The sequence below is a fragment of the Genypterus blacodes genome, unplaced genomic scaffold, assembly GCF_046128005.1.
Source record: "Genypterus blacodes isolate CSIRO-AG114 ecotype Tasmania unplaced genomic scaffold, CSIRO-AGI_Gbla_v1 ptg000032l_1, whole genome shotgun sequence".
Lineage (NCBI taxonomy): Eukaryota > Metazoa > Chordata > Actinopteri > Ophidiiformes > Ophidiidae > Genypterus > Genypterus blacodes.
Genome location: NW_027466845.1, coordinates 5893225 through 5913777, shown reverse-complemented (window position 1 = coordinate 5913777; position 20553 = coordinate 5893225). Strand labels below are relative to the sequence as shown.

Below are 20553 nucleotides of genomic sequence, written 5' to 3'. Positions count from 1 at the left end.
TTATCTTAAATTGCCATCATTGCCAGAAGCTCTGTTAATTTGCAATATGATCTGTTATGAAAATCTATTTCAGATTTGTCAGCGATTATTTCAGGTGGGCCCAGGTAATGATATTCGCCATTGAAGAAATAAATAGAGATGCAAATCTTCTGCCAAACATATCTCTTGGCTATAGAATTCTTAAGTCTTGTCTAACTCCAGCTAATGCATTGCGTGCTGCCCTAACATTGGTTAGTGGCACAGAGGAGAGCAAATTCACCACCAAGTGTCCTCCACCAATATCTGCCCTAATAGCAGGGGCAGGATCATCTCGTTCAATAGCTGTGGCTGGACTCCTTGGACCATTTCAAGTGCCGATTGTAAGAAGTGAATCGAGATGATCAAATAATTTGAGTTGTTTATGATAATGCATGATTCAATCAGGGCATTTTCAAAAATTTAACTAGTCTTCATTGATTAAAGGTTTATGATTATCACTTTCTGCATTTGATTTTGTCTTTTCATAGGTCAGTTATTTCTCTACATGTGCTTGCCTGAGTGACAAAAGGAAATATCCTACTTTTTTCCGGACAATCCCCAGTGACTACTACCAGGCTAGAGCTTTAGCTGCCCTGGTCAAACATTTTGGCTGGCAGTGGATTGGAGCCATACAGTCTGATAGTGACTATGGACGGCAAGGGGTCCTGGCATTTACTGAGGAGGTCAAAAAGTTTGGAGTTTGTATTGCATTTGTTGAGACACTTTATCGGATATATAAAATAGAAAAAATTTGGGATGTTGTTCAAATCATCAAGCAATCAACTGTTAAAGTCATCCTGGCTTTTGTTGCACAAGGTGACATTTACCCTTTGATGAAAGAAGTTGTGAAACAGAACATTACAGGAATTCAGTGGATTGGAAGTGAGGCATGGATAACAGCTGCACGACTGTCCACACCTGAAAACTTCCACTCCTTTGGAGGAACAATAGGGACTGTGGTACAGAAGATGGCTATGCCAAAGCTAAAACCATTCCTTAAAAATATAAGCCACTATACAGACCCAAATACAGCCTTTGTGGGGGATTTCTGGGAGGTTATGGCTGGCTGTAGACCGCCTTTACCTGGAAAGCTCTCAAGTAATCAGGCAAAGAAAAAAGTATGCAAAGGTTCTGAGTTACTGCTGAACACGCAAGATGCATTTTTCGATGTCTCAGAGTTGAGAGTGTCCTATAACGTGTACAAGGCAGTTTATGCAGTTGCACATGCCCTTCATCATTTAGTATTCTGTGAACCAGTTGGGGAAAAAGCTGTGATGCAATGTTTAAATATTTCAGATTTTCAACCAAAACAGGTAAGGAATACCGCAAGACCACGATAAATAAAATATTTGAGGTTTAAATTCAATTGTGTGTCAAGAAGCATAGACTCAAAATGTAGTTAATACAATGAATTAATTACAAAGATAGAAAAAGACCAAATTAACGTATCTTTCTTTTCAGGTCACTGATCACTTACATAAAGTGAATTTTATGAATGATTATGGCGACACTGTGTCCTTTGATGAGAAAGGTGACCCTCCTGCCTCTTATGACATTATTAACTGGCAGCTGATAGATGGGCAGGTGCAACATGTGACACTCGGTCACTTTTCTTCTACTGCTAACAAGGACTATGAGCTCAGCATCCAGGAGGAAAACATAGTGTGGAGGACAGGGAAAGTGGTAAAAACCGACTATTTTCTATCACACACTCAAGTTCATTGTGCCCTAATAATATACTTATATATAGCAAATTAGACTGCACCATCATAACATTGCAAAAATGGTATTTTGTCATCCTCAGGTACCGAATTCGGTGTGCTCCAGTGTTTGTCCAGTGGGAACTAGGAAAGCTCCAATTAAGGGAAAACCCATTTGTTGTTTTAACTGCATTCCATGTGCTGATGGAACTATAGCCAACACCACAGGTAATACAACTAAAAAAGTATGAAAAACTGCAACATAAGATACAAACATAAACATCTTTTCTTGTATATACATTATATTCAAAATTTGTGGCAAAATAATTGCTCTGCATTTATTTACTACAGGTTCAACAGACTGCACACCATGTCAACAGGAATACTGGTCCAATGAAAAGAAAGACAAGTGCATTCTTAAAACAATCGAGTTCTTGTCATACCAAGAACCAATAGGAATAGCAATCACAGTGGTTTCCCTACTTGGGGCCCTATTGTCACTGTCCACAATGTTTGTCTTCATCCGGTACAAAGAAACCCCTGTAATTAAGGCCAGCAACTCTGAGCTCAGCTGTTTCTTGTTGTTTTCACTTTTTACGTGTTTTCTCTGTCCCCTCACTTTCATTGGAAGGCCCACAGTCTGGACCTGCATGCTGCGACACACAGCTTTTGGTGTAACATTTGCACTTTGCATGTCCTGTGTCTTGGGAAAAACTATTATTGTTGTGACAGCTTTCAAAGCCACCATTCCTGGCAACAAACTGGCAGGGAAGTTCGGTCCTGCCCAACAAAGGATCATAGTTGGCTCATGCACTTTCATTCAGATAGTGATCTGTGTTTTGTGGCTGACATTAAACCCACCATTTCCAGACATGGTTTTCCAATACAGTAGTGCAAACATAGTTTTAGAATGCAACACTGGCTCTGAGGCTGCTTTTGATGCAGTCCTGGGCTACATTGGGCTCCTTGCAACAGTGTGTTTGGTTCTGGCATTTCTAGCACGGAAGCTGCCCGATAACTTCAATGAAGCCAAATTCATCACCTTCAGCATGATGATATTCTGTGCAGTGTGGATCACCTTTATCCCAGCATATGTCAGCTCTCCTGGAAAATTTTCTGTCGCTGTGGAGATATTTGCTATTCTGTCTTCTGCTTTTGGCTTATTGATGAGCATTTTTGCACCTAAATGTTACATAATCCTGATCAAGCCAGAAAGAAATACTAAGAAGCATGTGATGGGAAAAATATGAATAAAAACATTAGAGAACATTAAACTTATTGGGTAAATATTAATGCTAGTAATCACAGAAAACTATGCTCAGTATTTTTACTCTTTCAAACCAAATGATCTTCATGCCACTCACTATTAGAGAAACCTGTGTACTTTACATTGCATATTATGAATACATATTTTGCAACATGAAACCATGTCCTTTCTTATCCCCATTCGCATTATAGTTAAAACGTATCTTGAAATGCTATTTTCACATATTTTGAAACACAGTGCTAGGACCACTCCTGGTCCAATAACGGATACCAGTGTCATAAAGAAGACGAACATTTTTACAGTTCAGCACTCGAAATGACTGGTCAGACGAGGCAGATCGACCTGAACCGCCATGGGACTGACCAAGAGAGCATTCAGTTTTTAACAAATAAATGGCTTTAGGAGATTTGATTTCACTGTGCAAAGCAAAACAGCTGTTGACAGTGTGACCATGCTTTTTACATTAAAAAACAACCCTGTCACTCTCCCTTAGCACCACACTCTCTTTTCTCCGTGTTTATGCCAACATCAGTGCCCAGTTCCTGTGGCATTAAGAGCCGGGGTGCAGAAAAGCCAGAGAGATAAATGTGGATTATCATAACTGTCCTTGTGCGTCAGAACGTATTCATCGGCAAGAAGCGCAGCCTCAGACACCTTGGCCACCTTGTGCTCATTAATGTGGCTTACAATCCGTTCAAGAAGACAATTCTTTTATTTCTCTAGTAGCTCCAATTCACGCAAAGAATTAAAATCATTAACCTGCAACAAACGACACCGATGATCGAACAACACTTTCTTCTCATGGCTCAACTTCACATACGTCTGGTCCTCAAACTTCTTGAAACGTCGGAACCTCTATGACCAACCTATTGACTACATCATTTCCAAAGCCACTTGCATATTTAATCTTATTCAATTAAGTTTATTTAATTTCTGTGTTTTCAAATTTATTTGCATTGTTGTTGTCTTGTTGTCTTATGTTTTACAGTATATCGCACCAATAACCAGAAACAAAATTCAGGTCAGGGCAGTCTTTTGTGAGTGCGTGCGTGCGTGCGTGCGTGCGTGCGTGCGTGCGTGCGTGCGTGCGTGCGTGCGTGCGTGCGTGCGGGCGTGCTATCTATTTTTGTACAGGCAAAACTGCAGTCACTCCCCATTGTGCTAACCATTAATACTCCGCCCAGTGGGAAATAAAAAAAGCTTTTATGAAGTAAGCATGTCCGCTTCAAACCAATCTACTTTTAAGCATCGCACTCTCATTGCTACTAAAATGCATCTGCTTCATTCTACACTCCTCACTTTGTCTGTCCTCTGCCTGAACACAGCTTCTGGCTGTAAAATGTTAGGCAGGTTTAACAAGCAGAGTTTGTTCAAGCAAGGAGATATAATGATTGGGGGTATTTTCCCCGTTTTCATAAGAGAGATTAGCAGCATTAATACGTTTACTTCGGAGCCGCTTGGAGTGGCGTGTGCAGGGTAAGTTTTATTTTGTATACCGTTTCCAAAATTGATATGTACTCTTCTTACATCTTAAATTATCATCATTGCTACAAGCTCTGTAATTTTTTAATATGATCTACTAAAAAAAATTGTCTTTCAGATTTTTCAGCCGTTATTTTCGATTGACCCAGGTGATGATATTTGCCATTGAGGAAATCAATAGAGATGCAACTCTTCTGCCAAACATATCTCTTGGCTATAGGATTCTTAGCTCTTGTGTATCTCCAAGTAATTCATTGCGTGCTGCCCTAACATTGGCTAGTGGCAGAGAGGAGAGCAAATCCACCACCCAGTGTCCTCCACCAATATCTTCCTTAATAGCAGGATCAGCATCATCTCGATCAATAGCTCTGGCTGGCCTCCTTGGACCATTTCAAATGCCGATTGTAAGAAGTGAAATAAGACAAGAAAATATTTTAGCCGTTTACTGTATGTTAATGCATGAGTCAACTAGGGCATTTTCACTTATGAATCATCATGATTCTGCTTCTTTTTCACTTTCTGCAATTGCTTTTGTCATTTTTCTTTTCACAGGTCAGCTATTCCTCAACATGTGCCTGCCTGAGTGACAAAAGTAAATATCCTACTTTTTTTCGGACAATCCCCAGTGACTACTACCAGGCTAAAGCTTTAGCTGCCCTGGTCAAACATTTTGGCTGGCAGTGGATTGGAGCCATACAGTCTGACAATGACTATGGACGGCAAGGGGTCCTGGCATTTACTGAGGAGGTCAAAAAGCTTGGAGTTTGTATTGCATTTGTTGGGACAGTTTTGCGTACGTACAAAATGGAAAAATATCTGGATGTTGTAAAAATGATCAAGCAATCAACTGTTAAAGTCATCCTGGCTTTTGTTCCAGAGAATGACTTTTATCTTTTGTTGAAAGAAGTCGTAAAACAGAACATTACAGGAATTCAGTGGATTGGAAGTGAGGCATGGATAACAGCTGCACCACTGTCCACACCTGAAAACTTCCACTCCTTTGGAGGAACAATAGGGACTGTGGTACATAAGATGACTATGCCAAAGCTAAAACCATTCCTTACTAATATAAGCCACTATACAGACCCAAATACAGCCTTTGTGGGGGATTTCTGGGAGGTTATGGCTGGCTGTAGACCGCCTTTACCTGGAAAACTCTCAAGTAATCAGGCAAAGAAAAAAGTATGCAAAGGTTCTGAGCTACGGCTGAACACGGAAGATGCATTCTTTGATGTCTCAAAATTAAGACTGTCCTATAATGTGTACAAGGCAGTTTATGCAGTTGCACATGCCCTTCATCATTTAGTATTTTGTGATCCAGTTGGAGTAAAGGCAGTGAGGCCATGTTTGAACATATCAGAAATTCAACCCAAACAGGTGAGAAATACCGCAAGTGATTTACAACCAATAATGTGTCAAGAAGCATCGATTCCTAATGTTGTTCATATAAAGAAATGCTAACAAAGATAAAAATACTTGAAAATGTCAAAAAGTAATCATGACTTATCAAATCAACATCTCTTTATCCTCCATTACAGGTCTCTGATCACTTACATAAAGTGAATTTTAAGAATGATTACGGTGACACTGTGTTCTTTGATGAGAAAGGCGACCCTCCTGCTTCTTATGATATTATTAACTGGCAGCTGATAGATGGGCAGGTGCAGCATGTGATACTGGGTCACTTTGCTACTACTGCTAACAAGGACTATGATCTCAACATCAAGGAGGAGAACATAGTGTGGAAGACAGGGAAAATGGTAAAGACATCTTCTCCGACAAGTTCATTGTGCCCCACAAAAAATGATTTATTGATAGTTATTCAGAAGCACAGGTGATCCCAGCTCTTTGCTTCACCACAATGACATTGTTCAAACGCTGTTTTATTTTCCTCAGGTACCAAAATCAGTGTGCTCTAATATTTGTCCAGTGGGAACTAGAAAAGCGCGAATTAAGGGAAAACCCATCTGTTGTTTTAACTGCATTCCATGTGCTGATGGAACTATAGCTAACACCACAGGTAACATAACCGAAAAATATCTAATTTTGTATATGTTGAGTATATATATGCAACATTTTCATAATGGGTATAATCAAACATTTTTAAATAACAATAGCAGAATAAATGCTCTGTATTTATATACTACAGGTTCAGCAGACTGTACACCTTGCCCACAGGAATATTGGTCCAATGAAAAGAAAGACGAGTGCATTCTTAAAACAATTGAGTTCCTATCATATCATGAACCAATGGGAATAGCAATAACAGTGGTTTCCATACTTGGAGCCTTATTGTCACTGTCCACAATGTTTGTGTTCATCCGATACAAAGAAACACCTGTAATTAAGGCAAGCAACTCTGAGCTCAGCTGTTTCTTGTTGTTTTCTCTTTTTATGTGTTTTCTCTGTCCCCTCACTTTCATTGGAAGGCCCACAGTCTGGACCTGCATGCTGCGACACACAGCTTTTGGAGTGACATTTGCACTTTGCATTTCCTGTGTCTTGGGAAAAACTATTATTGTTGTGACAGCTTTCAAAGCCACCATTCCTGGCAACAAAGTGGCAGGGAAGTTTGGACCTACCCAGCAAAGGATCATAGTGGGATCATGCACTTTCATTCAGATAGTGATCTGTGTGTTGTGGCTGACATTAAATCCACCATTCCCAGACATGGTTTTCCGAAATAGTAATGCAAACATAGTTTTAGAATGCAACACTGGTTCTGAGGCTGCTTTTGACGCAGTCCTGGGCTACATTGGGCTCCTTGCAACAGTGTGTTTGGTTCTGGCATTTCTAGCACGGAAGCTGCCTGATAACTTCAATGAAGCCAAATTCATCACCTTTAGCATGCTGATATTCTGTGCAGTGTGGATCACCTTTATCCCAGCATATGTCAGCTCACCTGGGAAGTTTACTGTAGCTGTGGAGATATTTGCTATTTTGTCTTCTGCTTTTGGCTTATTGTTGAGCATTTTTGCACCTAAATGTTACATAATCCTGATCAAACCAGAAAGGAATACCAAAAAACATGTAATGGGAAAAATATGAATAAAAAAATTAAATATAATGCGTAAATATGAATGCTAATAACCACAGAAAACTATAAAGCTGTAGTTTTAGAATTTCAAACAAATGTTCCTAATGTGACTTCTCAAGAAATCATTGTACAGTACACTGCATACTATGAATAAATATAACAAAATGAAACCAGGTCCTATTTCCCCCCCATTCTCAACCAAATAGTTAGAATTCATCTTGAAATGCACAATAATTTGATACAAGTTATATGTATTCATATTCAACAGTCTTTGGAGCCTAGGTTCAACTAGAACTCTGCTTTGCTCTCCATCACACCGGCAACGCACCAAACAAGGCCTTTCTTTAGGAGGTTTTCCCATTGTGGACACGACAGCTCTCTCCTGTTGAGTCTGCGTCAACAAGGTTTTTTTTGTTGAACCAGCTACAAATCAGCGACAACTTTTCCATCAGTTACCATACCAAACGTAATTTCCCCAATATGATACATGTAAACTGCGGTGATTAGATGCCAGTTCCTACTATACACCAAAGGGCCAGATGTGGATGCAGCCTCATAAGGCCAAACCACTGACTGAGCATTTATCATGGATCAAATCCTGACACATGCCTCTGTTAACAGCCGAACCCCATGACACTCAGAGCCCCCAGCATAGAAGAGGAAGTTACCCCCCTATAATATATAATAATACCCCCCTATAGTATATATACACACACACACACACACACACACACACACACACACACACACACACACACACACACACACACACACACACACACACACACACACACACACACACTCCTCTTCTAGCCCAGAGGCTACACGACAAACGTCTTTCTCAAAACGTCTTTGGCTCATCACAAAACGCATTACCCCAACAACACTTCAAGTTCCTTATAAAGTACATATATCAACAGTGAACACTAAATGAAAATGTGGCAGCTACATCACAAAGAAGCAAAGAATCAACATCAAAAGACAATGAATGTAGGTCAGAGAGTGAAGGAACACTTTCAACTTTCATGAACTTTCATCAACTTGATACAGCTAGAGAGAGCGCGTGCAGACACTCCAGGCGCAAAACACTAGCCACACTTAGCTCATCCTAGGTTAGCTCACATTCGTTTAGCTTCAAGCGCTAACTCACCAAGATAGTTTAGACGTGTTCTCTATCCAGGAGTCGTCTCGGGTCCTTCGCCAGTTTCTCTTAGTTGCTCCGCCACCCTTTTGGTGTCTGTTTATAGAAATTAATAGAAATTTCACTTTTTTTTAGAAATACTTTCATGATGTATAGCTCTCATTATCGTGACGTTTGACTATCGGCATCTGAGCGACACTTCTACCTTCGGCGCGAGGCGGAACTTGACTTTGATTGACAAGCCAATAGGGACCAACCATGCGCTCCTAAACCAATGATCAACTAATCTTGTCATAATCTTGCCAAACCTGTCATTTCGGAAAGAGAGGAGATCTTCCACTCAAAATAAAACGAAATACATGGATGAATATTATCCAGAAATCATTGTTACATTATGACTCACAAAATTATAATCAACACCTACATCCATTGACAGTGCGTGTGCAATACATCGTTGCTAACTGGAAAGACCTGGTCAATTATTTCACAGTATTCTTGTTTGATGTTTCGGGTTTAACACTGATAGCATCTTGGCCATTAACATGATTTGTACTACCGATTTCAAAAACAGTTTCCACTTGTGAAACATCTGAATTAAAACAAATAATTCAAGATATTGCACCCCTTAATTATTTCATTAAACTGCTGAATATTGGATAAATTTAAAAGAGATTTTGTGAATTTTTATGAATGTATGCAAGGCGTCAGTAGCTGCGCTCACGTTAAAAACTGAAATAAATCACACAGAAATTGAGATCTGAATGTGTATTGTATTTGCGTGCATGTTAGTGTTGGTAGATTCATGTTCGCAAAGTTCAAATAGCAATCACCATTCCCTGTTGTGCCATCCATTACCAATCCGAGATTACTGTGCCCAGTGGGAAATAAACAAACCTTTTATGAAGTGAGCACATATGTTCGCATGCTGCACAGTTATAGGACTTGTGCCCTCATTGTTCTCAAAACAATGCATCCTCTGGAATCCACACTCTTCTCTTTGTCAGTCATGTGCTTGAACACTGCTTTTGGTTGTGAATTGTTTGGCAGGTTTAACATGCTGAATTTGTTCAAACAGGGAGACCTGATGATTGGGGGAATTTTCCCTGTCTTCAACAAAGACATAAGCAGCACTTCTTCATTTAAGAGGGAGCCACCTGGAGCAGAATGTACAGGGTAAAGTTTATTATGTCTGCATGCAGGACTGTATTTATGTTTTCAACTAACCATTGCTCATCAGATGTTGTTTCATTTTACATTGCAATCTATCTCCTTCATCTTTTGTAGATTTGATATGCGTGCTTTTCGATGGACCCAGGTGATGATATTTGCAATTGAGGAAATAAACAGAGATGCAACTCTTCTGCCAAACATATCTCTTGGCTACAAGATCCTTAATTCTTGTTCATCTCCACCTAATACACTACGTGCTGCACTGACACTGGCTAGTGGAACAGAAGAGAAAGAATCGACTTCTTCGTGTCCTCCAGCAATATCTGCCTTAATAGCAGAGTCGGGATCATCTCAGTCCATCGCTGTGGCTGGAACCCTGGGATCATTTCAAGTGCCAGTTGTAAGATGTGAAATGTTTTAGATGAGACTCTTCATGTTAATATTTAAGCCTTTAAGTATAATATCAACATTGAATTCATGTAGTAATAGTGATAAGTCAGTGCTTGTTTAGTGAAATTCCTTTTAATATTTGTCTTTTCACAGGTCAGTTATTTCTCTACATGTGCCTGCCTGAGTGACAAAAGTAAATATCCCACTTTTTTTCGGACAATCCCCAGTGACTACTACCAGGCTAAAGCTTTAGCTGCCCTGGTCAAACATTTTGGCTGGCAGTGGATTGGAGCCATACAGTCTGATAGTGACTATGGACGGCAAGGAATCCTGGCATTTACTAAAGAGGTTAAAAAGCTTGAAGTTTGTATTGCATTTGTCGGCACAGTTTATCGGACATATAAACTGGAAAAATATCTGGATGTTGTTAAAATGATCAAGCAATCAACTGTCAAAGTCATCCTGGCTTTTGGTTCAAAGACTGACATTTACCCTTTGATGAAAGAGGTAGTGAAACAAAACATTACAGGAATTCAGTGGATTGGAAGTGAGGCCTGGATAACAGCTGCAAGACTGTCAACACCTGAAACCTACCGTTCCTTTGGAGGTACAATAGGGACTGTGGTACAGAAGATGGCTATGCCAAAGCTTAAACCATTCCTTACAAATATAAGCCATTATTCAGACCTGGGTACAGCCTTTGTGGGGGATTTCTGGGAGGTCCTGACTGGCTGTAAAACCACTTTACTTGGAAAAGTCTCAAGAAATCAAACAAAGAAAAAATTATGCAAAGCTTCTGAGTTACTGCTAAATACTAAAGATGCATTCTTTGACATCTCAGAGTTGAGGGTGACCTACAATGTGTATAAGGCAGTTTATGCAGTTGCACATGCCCTTCATCATTTAGTATTCTGTGAACCAGCAGGGGTCAAAGCTGTGAGGCCATGTTTGAATTTATCAGAAATTCAACCCAAACAGGTGAGAAACACTGCAAGTTTACACTAAGAAATGAAAATATAAACAAGTTATGTGTCAAGAAGCATTGAAATGTTATTAATATGAACACTTGAGAACAAAGAAAGAAATATCTTCAAATATTGAAAAAACAATCCTTGACTCATCAAATCAAAATCTCTGTATCCACCCTTCCAGGTCTCTGATCACTTACATAAAGTGAATTTTAAGAATGATTATGGTGACACTGTGTTCTTTGATGAGAAAGGCGACCCTCCTGCTTCTTATGATATTATTAACTGGCAGCTGATAGATGGGCAGGTGCAGCATGTGATACTGGGTCACTTTTCTTCTACTGCTAACAAGGACTATGAGCTCAGCATCAAGGAGGAAAACATAGTGTGGAGGACAGGGACAGTGGTAAAAAGGAATTCTTACACCAAATAAGCTGGAATAGGTGTTCATAAAACCTGACCATTTAACATGTTTTTTTTTCTCAGGTCCCAAAATCAGTGTGCTCTAATATGTGTCCAGTGGGAACCAGAAAAGCTCCAATTAAGGGAAAACCGATCTGTTGTTTTGACTGTTTTCCATGTGCTGATGGAACTATAGCTAACTCCACAGGTAATATAACCTTTGTCACCATTCTGCCATACCAAACCACAAATGATATTAGTTTTCATCTTTTCTTTTTCAACAGGTTCAGCAGACTGCACACCATGTCCACAGGAATACTGGTCCAACGAAAAGAGAGACAAGTGCATTCTTAAAACAATTGAGTTCCTGTCATATCATGAACCAATGGGAATAGCAATCACAGTGGTTTCCCTACTTGGGGCCCTATTGTCACTGTCCACAATGTTTGTGTTCATCCGGTACAAAGAAACCCCTGTAATTAAGGCCAGCAACTCTGAGCTCAGCTGTTTCTTGTTGTTTTCTCTTTTTACGTGTTTTCTCTGTCCCCTCACTTTCATTGGAAGGCCCACAGTCTGGACCTGTATGCTGCGACACACAGCTTTTGGAGTAACATTTGCACTTTGCATTTCATGTGTCCTGGGAAAAACTGTTGTTGTAGTGACAGCTTTCAAAGCCACCATTCCTGGCAACAAAGTGGCAGGGAAGTTTGGTCCAGCCCAACAAAGGATCATAGTGGGATCATGCACTTTCATTCAGATAGTGATCTGTGTGTTGTGGCTTACATTAAACCCACCCTTTCCAGACATGGTTTTCCGATATAGCAGTACAAAGATAGTTTTAGAATGCAACACTGGCTCTGAGGCTGCTTTCTATGCTGTCCTGGGCTACATTGGGCTCCTTGCAATTGTGTGTTTGGTTCTGGCCTTTCTAGCACGGAAGCTGCCTGATAACTTCAATGAAGCCAAATTCATCACCTTCAGCATGCTGATATTCTGTGCAGTGTGGATCACCTTTATCCCAGCATATGTCAGCTCTCCTGGAAAGTTTACTGTAGCTGTGGAGATATTCGCTATTTTGTCATCTGCTTTTGGCTTATTGCTAAGCGTTTTTGCACCTAAATGTTACATAATCCTGATCAAGCCTGAAAGAAATACCAAGAAGCATGTCATGGGAAAAGAATTTTGACTAAAACAGCGAAAATTAAATAAATGAATAAAATGAAATTGTTGTTAAATTCCCACTAAATCAATTACTTGAATCCTCAAAATCACACTTGCTTGATGTGACATAATGGACTTCATGCACTGTATGTACAAAGTATATGCCATTGTTAGGGACATTTCTTTGTTGTATAATCTATGTGCACAGTAGTGCATGTTCACTTGCTGCCTGTATCATTTTCTGTTATACTGATTGATTTGGCAAAATGTTTACTTTATGTAATTATGTAGCTATTAATTATTTATATGATAATTATTTAACACAATATCATAGCATCATTCATCAGGTATAAACCAACAGCTGAGTTCTGTAATGTACCCCTCTGAATGATTACACAATAGTGAAATCATATAATAATAGTAAGAGTAACTTTTACACATTAAGACTACAGAGTCCTCCAAAAACTCATGATGGAATAGGTCGCAAATTTGAGCCATGAAAAGACACTGAGAAGCATTATAATACCCTGTTTTACTATCAAAGTGGTCATTTTCTGAGAAGTAGTAGTCAAGCCTCTTCAGGAAGGCAAAAATGTGTTTTATATTTCACATTTTTGCAGAATCAATGCACAAAACCTTACTTTCCAACTTACCAACTACTCGAAATCTGGCAATTTCAAGCCTTGACCGCTGGCCCTTGAAATCTCAAGCATGACGTCATGCATCATAACACTCTAAAACACATCCGGGACGATGTTGGATGGTTAGAAAGCATAGAAGCTCTACTATTGGATGAAACCAACGTCAATCAAAATTGGTTATGTCCACAAGAGGTGATTTTTCAGTTTTCTCTCTGTCAGACCAGCATGTGTTCGATGTTAGAGAAAACAGCAAAAACACTGATCTCTGTGTCTTTGGATTATAGTTGAAGGACTATTCAAGCTTCAGAATGACTGTGAGTGTGCAAATGTATTCCATATTTTAGCTGTATTGTGGCTGGGGGAATCTTATAACTCCATGTTAAAGTTTAAAGGACAGTTTTGTTTGCTGCTGTTTGTGCGATGCCTCCAACAGTATGTGTGCATGGTGCAAAGCTAAACGCTACTGGTGTGCTTGGGCAGGCTGTTGACTCGTTTGATGTGGTTTAATGAGTTGTTCAAACAATTTTATAAAGCATTCAAATGGCTGTTTATTGGAATTTATTGTGTTTGTTGTCATAATGTTTGTATAAAGAAGAGTTTTAGACTCCCAGCTGGTACAAAAGTGCACTCTGTCACTTTAACAGTAATGAACTGACCAACTCTGGATTGAGCACAGAGAGAATTTGTTGGGAGAAATGTGGTAAGGAGATTCCTTACATGCATTGTTTAATCATCAGTTACAGCCATTGTCATTGTGTGCAATACATGATTATTGCCTGCAAAGACCCAGTCATTTATTTTACAGTATTCTTATTTGAGATGTAGGGTCAAAAGCTGATAGTGTTCCTGTTACAGGTATCTTGTCAACACCGTGTTAAGAGATTATTTGTTCTGCTAAGCAAACAAACAATTGAGACACTTCACGTCTGCATCGTTCAGCATCACTCAGCAGAATCAATCTTTATTTACCAGTAGAATACACCAAATACATTTTATAATTCTCGTTGTCAAATCGATAATAACCTGCGAAGCAAACAAACAATTGAGACACTTCACGTCTGCGTCGTTCAGCATCACTCAGCAGAATGAGGGAAAATGACACAGGTGCGTATAAGCCGCAAAATGACTGCCGCAAACAGACTCTCAACTAATGGAAAGTGCCTCCTGCTGGTTTCAATAAGCAATGCACAAACAGCAAACAACAAAATCAAAATCAAAACGAAATGTGGACTCACACATGCAAAATGAATATACATATATACAAGCATACAAAACAATACACAACAGTGATCACGCAAAAGTGGGTGTCACATTCCCAGCCATGAACAGCTTTTTTAACCTATTTCAAAATCTGCTTCTACTCTTACAAGCTGAAGTAAAAGAGAATTAATCGAACCTAGTACTATTGACTTGAGTTTAATTCAAATTCAATTTTTTTTTACTTGCACCCCTCAACAATTTCACCTAACTGCTGAATATTGGTGGATTTTAGCAATGGTTCAGTAGCTGGGCCCACATTAAAAACTGACATAGATCACACATATCTATGCTAGTAAAGCCAAAACAACAATCACCATTCCCTGTTGTGCCACCCTTTACCAATCCGAGATAACTTTGCCCAGTGGGAAATAAACAAACCTATTATAAAGTGAGCACATGTTTTTGCATGCTGCACAGTTTTAGGACTTGTGCACTCATTGCTCATAAAAAATGCATCCTCTGGAATCCACACTCTTCTCTTTGTCAGTCATGTGCTTGAACACTGCTTTTGGTTGTGAATTGTTTGGCAGGTTTAACATGCCGAGTTTGTTCAAACAGGGAGACCTGATGATTGGGGGAATTTTCCCTGTCTTCAACAAAGACATAAGCAGCACTTCTTCATTTAAGAGGGAGCCACCTGGAGCAGAATGTACAGGGTAAAGTTTATTATGTCTGCATGCAGGACTGTATTTATGTTTTCAACTAGCCATTGCTCATCAGATGTTGTTTCATTTTACAGTGCCATCTATCTCCTTCATCTTTTGTAGATTTTATATGCGTGCTTTTCGATGGACCCAGGTGATGATATTTGCAATTGAGGAAATAAACAGAGATGCAACTCTTCTGCCAAACATATCTCTTGGCTACAAGATCCTTAATTCTTGTTCATCTCCACCTAATACACTACGTGCTGCACTGACACTGGCTAGTGGAACAGAAGAGAAGGAATCGACTTCTTTGTGTCCTCCAGCAATATCTGCCTTAATAGCAGAGTCGGGATCATCTCAGTCCATCGCTGTGGCTGGAACCCTGGGATCATTTCAAGTGCCAGTTGTAAGATGTGAAATGTTTTAAATAAGACTCTTCATGTTAATATTTAAGCCTTTAAGTATAATATCAACATTGAATTCATGTAGTAATAGTGATAAGTCAGTGCTTGTTTAGTGAAATTCCTTTTAATATTTGTCTTTTCACAGGTCAGTTATTTCTCTACATGTGCTTGCCTGAGTGACAAAAGTAAATATCCCACTTTTTTTCGGACAATCCCCAGTGACTACTACCAGGCTAAAGCTTTAGCTGCCCTGGTCAAACATTTTGGCTGGCAGTGGATTGGAGCCATACAGTCTGATAGTGACTATGGACGGCAAGGAATCCTGGCATTTACTAAAGAGGTTAAAAAGCTTGGAGTTTGTATTGCATTTGTCGGCACAGTTTATCGGACATATAAACGGGAAAAATATCTGGATGTTGTGAAAATGATCAAGCAATCAACTGTTAAAGTCATCCTGGCTTTTATTCCAAAGACTGACATTTACCCTTTGATGAAAGAGGTAGTGAAACAAAACATTACAGGAATTCAGTGGATTGGAAGTGAGGCCTGGATAACAGCTGCAAGTCTGTCAACACCTGAAACCTACCGTTCCTTTGGAGGTACAATAGGGACTGTGGTACAGAAGATGGCTATGCCAAAGCTTAAGCCATTCCTTACAAATATAAGCCATTATTCAGACCTGGGTACAGCCTTTGTGGGGGATTTCTGGGAGGTCCTGACTGGCTGTAAACCCCCTTTACTTGGAAAAGTCTCAAGAAATCAAACAAAGAAAAAATTATGCAAAGCTTCTGAGTTACTGCTAAATACTAAAGATGCATTCTTTGACATATCAGAGTTGAGGGTGACCTACAATGTGTATAAGGCAGTTTATGCAGTTGCACATGCCCTTCATCATTTAGTATTCTGTGAACCAGCAGGGGTCAAAGCTGTGAGGCCATGTTTGAATTTATCAGAAATTCAACCCAAACAGGTGAGAAACACTGCAAGTTTACACTAAGAAATGAAAATATAAACAAGTTATGTGTCAAGAAGCATTGAAATGTTATTAATATGAACACTTAAGAACAAAGAAAGAAATATCTTCAAATATTGAAAAAACAATCCTTGACTCATCAAATCAACATCTCTGTATCCACCCTTCCAGGTCTCTCATCACTTACATAAAGTGAATTTTAAGAATGATTATGGTGACACTGTGTTCTTTGATGAGAAAGGCGACCCTCCTGCTTCTTATGATATTATTAACTGGCAGCTGATAGATGGGCAGGTGCAGCATGTGATACTGGGTCACTTTTCTTCTACTGCTAACAAGGACTATGAGCTCAGCATCAAGGAGGAAAACATAGTGTGGAGGACAGGGACAGTGGTAAAAAGGAATTCTTACACCAAATAAGCTGGAATAGGTGTTCATAAAACCTGACCATTTAACATGTTTTTTTTTCTCAGGTCCCAAAATCAGTGTGCTCTAATATGTGTCCAGTGGGAACCAGAAAAGCTCCAATTAAGGGAAAACCGATCTGTTGTTTTGACTGTTTTCCATGTGCTGATGGAACTATAGCTAACTCCACAGGTAATATAACCTTTGTCACCATTCTGCCATACCAAACCACAAATGATATTAGTTTTCATCTTTTCTTTTTCAACAGGTTCAGCAGACTGCACACCATGTCCACAGGAATACTGGTCCAACGAAAAGAGAGACAAGTGCATTCTTAAAACAATTGAGTTCCTATCATATCATGAACCAATGGGAATAGCAATCACAGTGGTTTCCCTACTTGGGGCCTTATTGTCACTGTCCACAATGTTTGTGTTCATCCGGTACAAAGAAACCCCTGTAATTAAGGCCAGCAACTCTGAGCTCAGCTGTTTCTTGTTGTTTTCTCTTTTTACGTGTTTTCTCTGTCCCCTCACTTTCATTGGAAGGCCCACAGTCTGGACCTGCATGCTGCGACATACAGCTTTTGGAGTAACATTTGCACTTTGCATTTCATGTGTCCTGGGAAAAACTATTGTTGTAGTGACGGCTTTCAAAGCCACCATTCCTGGCAACAAAGTGGCAGGGAAGTTTGGTCCAGCCCAACAAAGGATCATAGTGGGATCATGCACTTTCATTCAGATAGTGATCTGTGTGTTGTGGCTTACATTAAACCCACCCTTTCCAGACATGGTTTTCCGATACAGCAGTACAAAGATAGTTTCAGAATGCAACACTGGTTCTGAGGCTGCTTTCTATGCTGTCCTGGGCTACATTGGGCTCCTTGCAATTGTGTGTTTGGTTCTGGCCTTTCTAGCACGGAAGCTGCCTGATAACTTCAATGAAGCCAAATTCATCACCTTCAGCATGCTGATATTCTGTGCAGTGTGGATCACCTTTATCCCAGCATATGTCAGCTCTCCTGGAAAGTTTACTGTAGCTGTGGAGATATTCGCTATTTTGTCATCTGCTTTTGGCTTATTGCTAAGCGTTTTTGCACCTAAATGTTACATAATCCTGATCAAGCCTGAAAGAAATACCAAGAAGCATGTCATGGGAAAAGAATTTTGACTAAAACAGCGAAAATTAAATAAATGAATAAAATGAAATTGTTGTTAAATTCCCACTAAATCAATTACTTGAATCCTCAAAATCACACTTGCTTGATGTGACATAATGGACTTCATGCACTGTATGTAATAATAATAATAATAATAATAACGATCATTTGGCAGACGCTTTTATCCAAAGCGACTTACATTACATTATATTACCACCCTTCGCAGAGGGGGGAGCAATTGAGGGTTCAGTGCCTTGCTCAGGGGCACGTCGGCAGGGACTTGAACCGGCAACCCTCCGGTTTTTAAGCAGAAGCTCTACCCACTCGACTCGATGTACAAAGTATATGCCATTGTTAGGGACATTTCTTTGTTGGATAATCTATGTGCACAGTAGTGCATGTTCACTTGCTGCCTGTATCATTTTCTGTTATACTGATTGATTTGGCAAAATGTTTACTTTATGTAATTATGTAGCTATTAATTATTTATATGATAATTATTTAACACAATATCATAGCATCATTCATCAGGTATAAACCAACAGCTGAGTTCTGTAATGTACCCCTCTGAATGATTACACAATAGTGAAATCATATAATAATAGTAAGAGTAACTTTTACACATTAAGACTACAGAGTCCTCCAAAAACTCATGATGGAATAGGTCGCAAATTTGAGCCATGAAAAGACACTGAGAAGCATTATAATACCCTGTTTTACTATCAAAGTGGTCATTTTCTGAGAAGTAGTAGTCAAGCCTCTTCAGGAAGGCAAAAATGTGTTTTATATTTCACATTTTTGCAGAATCAATGCACAAAACCTTACTTTCCAACTTACCACCTACTCGAAATCTGGCAATTTCAAGCCTTGACCGCTGGCCCTTGAAATCTCAAGCATGACGTCATGCATCATAACACTCTAAAACACATCCGGGACGATGTTGGATGGTTAGAAAGCATAGAAGCTCTACTATTGGATGAAACCAACGTCAATCAAAATTGGTTATGTCCACAAGAGGTGATTTTTCAGTTTTCTCTCTGTCAGACCAGCATGTGTGCGATGTTAGAGAAAACAGCAAAAACACTGATCTCTGTGTCTTTGGATTATAGTTGAAGGACTATTCAAGCTTCAGAATGACTGTGAGTGTGCAAATGTATTCCATATTTTAGCTGTATTGTGGCTGGGGGAATCTTATAACTCCATGTTAAAGTTTAAAGGACAGTTTTGTTTGCTGCTGTTTGTGCGATGCCTCCAACAGCATGTGTGCATGGTGCAAAGCTAAACGCTACTGGTGTGCTTGGGCAGGCTGTTGACTCGTTTGATGTGGTTTAATGAGTTGTTCAAACAATTTTATAAAGCATTCAAATGGCTGTTTATTGGAATTTATTGTGTTTGTTGTCATAATGTTTGTATAAAGAAGAGTTTTAGACTCCCAGCTGGTACAAAAGTGCACTTTGTCACTTTAACAGTAATGAACTGACCAACTCTGGATTGAGCACAGAGAGAATTTGTTGGGAGAAATGTGGTAAGGAGATTCCTTACATGCATTGTTTAATCATCAGTTACAGCCATTGTCATTGTGTGCAATACATGATTATTGCCTGCAAAGACCCAGTCAATTATTTTACAGTATTCTTATTTGAGATGTAGGGTCAAAAGCTGATAGTGTTCCTGTTACAGGTATCTTGTCAACACCGTGTTAAGAGATTATTTGTTCTGCTAAGCAAACAAACAATTGAGACACTTCACGTCTGCATCGTTCAGCATCACTCAGCAGAATCAATCTTTATTTACCAGTTGAATACACCAAACACATTTTATAATTCTCGTTATCAAATCAATAATAACCTGCAAAGCAAACAAACAATTGAGACACTTCACGTCTGCGTCGTTCAGCATCACTCAGCAGAATGAGGGAAAATGACACAGGTGCGTATAAGCCGCAAAATGACTGCCGCAGACAGACTCTCAACTAATGGAAAGTGCCTCCTGCTGGTTTCAATAAGCAATGCACAAACAGCAAACAACAAAATCAAAATCAAAACGAAATGTGGACTCACACATGCAAAATGAATATACATATATACAAGCATACAAAACAATACACAACAGTGATCACGCAAAAGTGGGTGTCACATTCCCAGCCATGAACAGCTTTTTTAACCTATTTCAAAATCTGCTTCTACTCTTACAAGCTGAAGTAAAAGAGAATTAATCGAACCTAGTACTATTGACTTGAGTTTAATTCAAATTCAAATTTTTTTTACTTGCACCCCTCAACAATTTCACCTAACTGCTGAATATTGGTGGATTTTAGCAATGGTTCAG

General features: G+C 39.3%; 3 protein-coding genes across 3 annotated transcripts; all 3 read left to right on the top strand.

Annotated features, from left to right (window-relative positions):
* Positions 1 to 95: 95 nt before the first annotated feature.
* Positions 96 to 2968, top strand: LOC142995272 (extracellular calcium-sensing receptor-like). Its single transcript, XM_076146262.1, has 5 exons — positions 96 to 359; positions 507 to 1331; positions 1480 to 1701; positions 1823 to 1946; positions 2070 to 2968. The coding sequence occupies exons 1-5, from the start codon at positions 108 to 110 to the stop codon at positions 2966 to 2968; spliced, it is 2322 nt and encodes a 773-aa protein (XP_076002377.1). The 5' UTR covers positions 96 to 107.
* Positions 2969 to 4369: 1401 nt separating this feature from the next.
* Positions 4370 to 7515, top strand: LOC142995332 (extracellular calcium-sensing receptor-like). Its single transcript, XM_076146333.1, has 6 exons — positions 4370 to 4482; positions 4595 to 4871; positions 5020 to 5844; positions 6006 to 6227; positions 6364 to 6487; positions 6617 to 7515. The coding sequence occupies exons 2-6, from the start codon at positions 4620 to 4622 to the stop codon at positions 7513 to 7515; spliced, it is 2322 nt and encodes a 773-aa protein (XP_076002448.1). The 5' UTR covers positions 4370 to 4482; positions 4595 to 4619.
* Positions 7516 to 9936: 2421 nt separating this feature from the next.
* On the top strand, positions 9937 to 18236 carry LOC142995297 (vomeronasal type-2 receptor 1-like). Its single transcript, XM_076146293.1, has 11 exons — positions 9937 to 10215; positions 10359 to 11183; positions 11358 to 11579; positions 11660 to 11783; positions 11860 to 12750; positions 15125 to 15293; positions 15405 to 15690; positions 15834 to 16658; positions 16833 to 17054; positions 17135 to 17258; positions 17335 to 18236. Exons 1-11 carry the CDS (start codon positions 9937 to 9939, stop codon positions 18234 to 18236), a joined length of 4869 nt encoding a protein of 1622 aa, XP_076002408.1.
* Positions 18237 to 20553: the final 2317 nt, after the last annotated feature.